The 4,644-nt window shown below is 48.2% G+C and overlaps 1 protein-coding gene across 1 annotated transcript; it reads right to left on the reverse strand.

The window, feature by feature from the left end:
• Positions 1 to 3,115: 3,115 nt before the first annotated feature.
• Positions 3,116 to 4,325, reverse strand: LOC123171333 (peroxidase 2-like). Its single transcript, XM_044588880.1, has one exon. It carries the CDS (start codon positions 4,248 to 4,250, stop codon positions 3,273 to 3,275), a length of 978 nt encoding a protein of 325 aa, XP_044444815.1. The 5' UTR covers positions 4,251 to 4,325; the 3' UTR covers positions 3,116 to 3,272.
• Between the last annotated feature and the right edge of the window lie 319 nt (positions 4,326 to 4,644).

Raw genomic sequence — 4,644 nt, forward strand, 5'->3', positions numbered from 1 at the left:
TTACTGCTGCTATTTTTACTTAATTTATTAAGGTTTATTTATTGTAGTTACTATAGTTTATTTTATTTAAGGTTTATTAGTTTTATTTATTTTATTAAGGTTTATTTATTTTATAAATATAAAAAAATGAACATAGATGCGCTTATAGAGAAAATTCAACCTAAATTCATAATAAATTTCTATGAAATTTACTATGAATTTAGGTCAAATTTCCTGTATAAGGGCATCTATTTTCACTTTAAGAGAAGCTCAACAAGGCAGAGAGGGACGGCCTTATAAACTGATGTGAGCGCCCTTCGGTTGGCGAGGTGGGACTAAACACTGGCCGCAACTAGGACCAGGCCTTTAGTCCCGGTTTGTGGTAACCGGGACTAAAGGGTGGTGGGCCAGGAGCGTGGCCCATTGGTCCCGGTTTGTCCCACCAACCGGGACCAAAGGGTCCGGACGAACCGGGACCAATGCCACCACGAGGCCCGGCAGGTCCCTGGCCGCACGAACCGGGACCAATGCTCACATTAGTCCCGGTTCGTGACTGAACCGGGGCTAATGTGAAAACTGTCCTGTGACCTAAGCCCTGTTTTCTACTAGTGTTGGTCGCCCGATCCCCATCCTGGAAGCCTGGAAAGAAGGCCACAAGGGGAAGGATGGCGCCGAGTTCTGCAGCGAGTCAGCGGAGGAGAAGTAGGGGGACCTTCAAAGAGGTCTTCCAGGAGGTGCACGGGTAGGAAGCCGAACCTACGTCCAAGCCCCTTGATCCTGAGCTTCTCATCATTGCTGGCGAGGGGAAGGTCCATGGCCGCCACCTCCTTTGCTACGGGGCGATCTCCACCTCCTCGCATCGCAAGCTGCACGAGATACGCGCGTCGAGCACCAGCTCAACTCCGTCCATACGGAGTCGTCCAACCACCGCATCACGTGAGATAGCGCGTCTCAAGGTTAGCATCCTAACCTTTCATTTATGTCCATGCCTCGAATTAGCACCGTTCCAACCTATATGAGCCTAATGCCATGTTACAGGATTTAATGGCGCAGCGGGCTGTTGAAGAGGAGCAAAGGCGGCAGGCTGAGCAGGAGTCCAGAGAAAAGGAACGGGAAGACACGAACAAGAGGTTGAAGCTGCTTGAGGATCAACTACAGGTAGAACATTATCTAAACTAGAGTAGAAGATTCATTACATAGGGACGAACCACCCTCACGTGACTCTACTCTTATAGGTTCTTATGCAATCTCGAAGCAGTGCAAGTGATGCCCCTCCTCCTCCTCCGGAATGTTAACCCGAGGGCCTCTCCTCCTCAAGAGGATCTATATATGAACAAGTGTACTTCTATTGTGACGTGCACGTGTTTTGCAAGTAGTGACAATATGTATGAATTTGCGACTTGTGTGTGACGTCTACTAGGATACTACATTCGACTTGTGTGTGACAATATGTGGACTATCCCTAATTATGCATATATATGTGGACTAGATCAAATTATGCCTATATATGATCAAATTATGCCTATATATGTGTGGACTAGATCAAATTATGCCTATATATGATCAAATTGCACTGTAGTTGTTTTTATCTGCAGGGATCAGAAAAGAAATAGCTTAACAGCAGAATGGATGGGAAAGATTTTCGAGAGCAACACTCGGAAAACGATATACTACCGAGAGCACCTCTCGGAAACATGGTCGTCTGGGAGACACTACTGTTGTGCCACAACTTTTTCGAGAGCAGCTCTCGGAAAAGAAGGCGAGCATTGCCGAGACCAGCTCTCGGCAAAGATATGTAAACTGTCAGCTGCCATGTGGGCCACGCTGTCCTACTGGTCAGGAGGATTGCCGAGAGACGCTCTCGGCAAAGATATCGTCATTTTTTCAAAAATATTTAGCAAGTTATTTGAAACTTTTACCGATAAATGTGACCAGTGGGACCACATGTCAGTTAGAAAGAACACACACAAAAAAAAGAAAATAGGATGTGGCATGTGCTTTGCCGAGTGTCGTATGGCGGCTCTCGGTAATGTACGCAGTAACTGACGGAGCCGTCTGTTGCGGACAGGCATGCCACGTGGCTCCTCTTTGCCGTGAAAGGCTCTCGGCGTCTGCAGGGTTTGCCGTGCGGTGCCTCTTTGCCGTGAGGCAGTGATGGCAAAGATTGCAGTTTGCCGTGAAGTTGGGTTTGCCGAGTGTCGTGTTTTAGCACTCGGCGAAGAGCATTACACCCGGAGTACGTGAAAATTCCAGTAGTGTGTAGAAAAAGAAGATGAAGAGATTGGACTCGCAAAGGGCTTTTACCTCGTCGAAGTGGTAAGTTTTTATATTTGTACCAATGATAATTGTTTCACTTGATGTTCATGTCTTTTCTTATGATTTTGTTTCGATGTCTTGAAGGTGTTAGCTCTTGTCCACCGTTGATGAGGTTATGCGCGGCCCTGATGATGCAAACCATTGATTTGGTACTCTTTTTATTATGCACTGTACTTAGTATAGTTTCTGTCATGCTTTTATCTATTTTATTGTATTGTTAAGCACTGAGTTTAAATTCTAAATTTTTGGTGCAATTGTTAAATATTATGTATGGGGTATATTTTGAGTTAGCTACAAGCCTTATGGACGTTAAGTTTTTCCCTCTCGGTGAAAAAAATTTAGACCCGGGGATTGCTCCAATCCTGGCTCCGCCATAGCATGCATGTGTTTGAAGGTTCCATCCCCCGATCCGAAAGAAAAAAAAGTAAGGAAGAGGAAGGTAGCTAGCTAGCAGTGTTGGTGTCGGTACGTACGTATGTTGTTTGTGTACGTGCACTACTCAGCGCTGCCCGTCCAAAATTCCTCAAAAATAAATTAATTTCACGCATGACACCGGCCGGCCAGCTCGCCTTGATATTTTATGCGCGATTGAGGTAGGCCTTCATTCGCAGGGATAGCGAACCAGTCAATCAACTAGCTTCGTTTGCTGAAACAAGTTTGGGTCCGTCGACTGATCCAAATTTAATTTTCATCGACTAATCCATAGTCAGTCCATTAAAATAATCTTACGATTCAAAGAGGCCCTTAAAGATGAGAAACAATCTAAGATGTCCAATTAAGATCAGTAGAACTCAATCAAAGTTAACTGCGACACCAATAATATATAAGCAGCCAAAGAATTTGAACAGTCAAAACAACCAATTACAGTACATGCATGAAAGTCGAACGAAAATCACAAATAGATGACCTCAGGCTGTGCAAAACTAAAGCGCACAAACGAATTAAATAACGCAACACCGTGATGATTCATGGATCGATCAGTGGTTGACGACCCTGCACTTCCTCCTGATTTCGCCTTGCTTGCCGGTCTTCACATCGATCGCTCCCATCTTGATCATGGCCTTGTTAAACTTGGCCTCCCACTGCCCGGGGATGTTGGCACTGTCGCGCACCATCTGCGTCGTCGCCGGCGTCGTAAGAAGGGCGGCGTCCGATGTGAACAGCACCTTGTGCGCGAGGACGTTCTTGTAGTACTGGTTATCGAGAGCGTTGGGGGTCACCACGTCTTGGTTCACCGTGGGGTCGTTGGCCGTGCTCGGGTTGGCGGGGCACCTCCTCCTCAGGAAGTTGGCGAAGCCACCGTCGATGTCGGAGGTGACGGCGATGCGGTCGGAGACGAAGGACGAGCAGTGGGAGACCCCGATGGTGTGGGCGCCGGAGAGCACAACCATGTCCTCGGCGCTGAGGCCCTTAGCGGCGAAGCTGGCGACGAGCTGGTCGAGGTTGAAGAATGGTGGCGGCAGGTTGTCGAGGGCCTCCGTGGAATTGGAAACGCGGCCGTCGAGGCGGCCAGCCGGCATGTTGATCTTGACCTTCATCTTGCTAAGGAAGTAGGCTGCGTCGCGGCCGGCGAAGGCGACGATGTCGGCGCACGAGACCACTCCAGGGCACGCCTTCTCGACGGCGTCCTTGGCCGCGTCGATCACCTCGAAGCCGCGCAGGCTGGGGAAGTTGGGAGGGCTCAGCTTCTCTGGCTGCGGGTTGGTCGGCGTCGGGTCGAGGAGGACGGAGCCATCACATCCCTGGACGAAGCAGTCGTGGAAGAACATGCGGATGAGGCCGGCGCCCATGCCGGCGTTCTTGTAGACGAACTTCTTCACCTCGTCCCTCACGATGGCCTCCACGCGGGGGCATGTCTTCTTGTAGTAACCCACCTCCAGGCCATGGCACGCCGCCGACGACAGCAGCAGTACGCATGCCAGCGCAACAGAAAGCTTAAGGGAAGCTGCGGCCATTGTCTCTCTTCTCAAGCTAGCTCTTAATGAATTTAGCCGATGTGTACCAGAGAGTGTGTGATTTGATGTGGGCTATAGGAGCAGATGGGATGAGGTGATGGAGTTCGTATGTGGAGTGGAGGGCTACTTATACATGCATGCAAGAGTTCCAATCCACGGTGCACTTGATAAACAATGGATGTGGGCTAGAGCAACTTGACATTGACATTGTTAGTTTTTTTTTTGCCAATAGTTAGTTAGATGGATGTGTGTCATGCACATGCATGACAATTAGTGGAGTAATAATTGATCAGCATGCAGTGATCTAGCTGTTATAGAATATGGAGGCTGCTGGATTAGCTTAATTAACCCTATGTTTTCTTCGATAATAGAGAGAACTCATTATTTTTCCTCT

This window comes from Triticum aestivum, chromosome 1D (assembly GCF_018294505.1).
Source record: "Triticum aestivum cultivar Chinese Spring chromosome 1D, IWGSC CS RefSeq v2.1, whole genome shotgun sequence".
NCBI classification, from domain to species: domain Eukaryota; kingdom Viridiplantae; phylum Streptophyta; class Magnoliopsida; order Poales; family Poaceae; genus Triticum; species Triticum aestivum.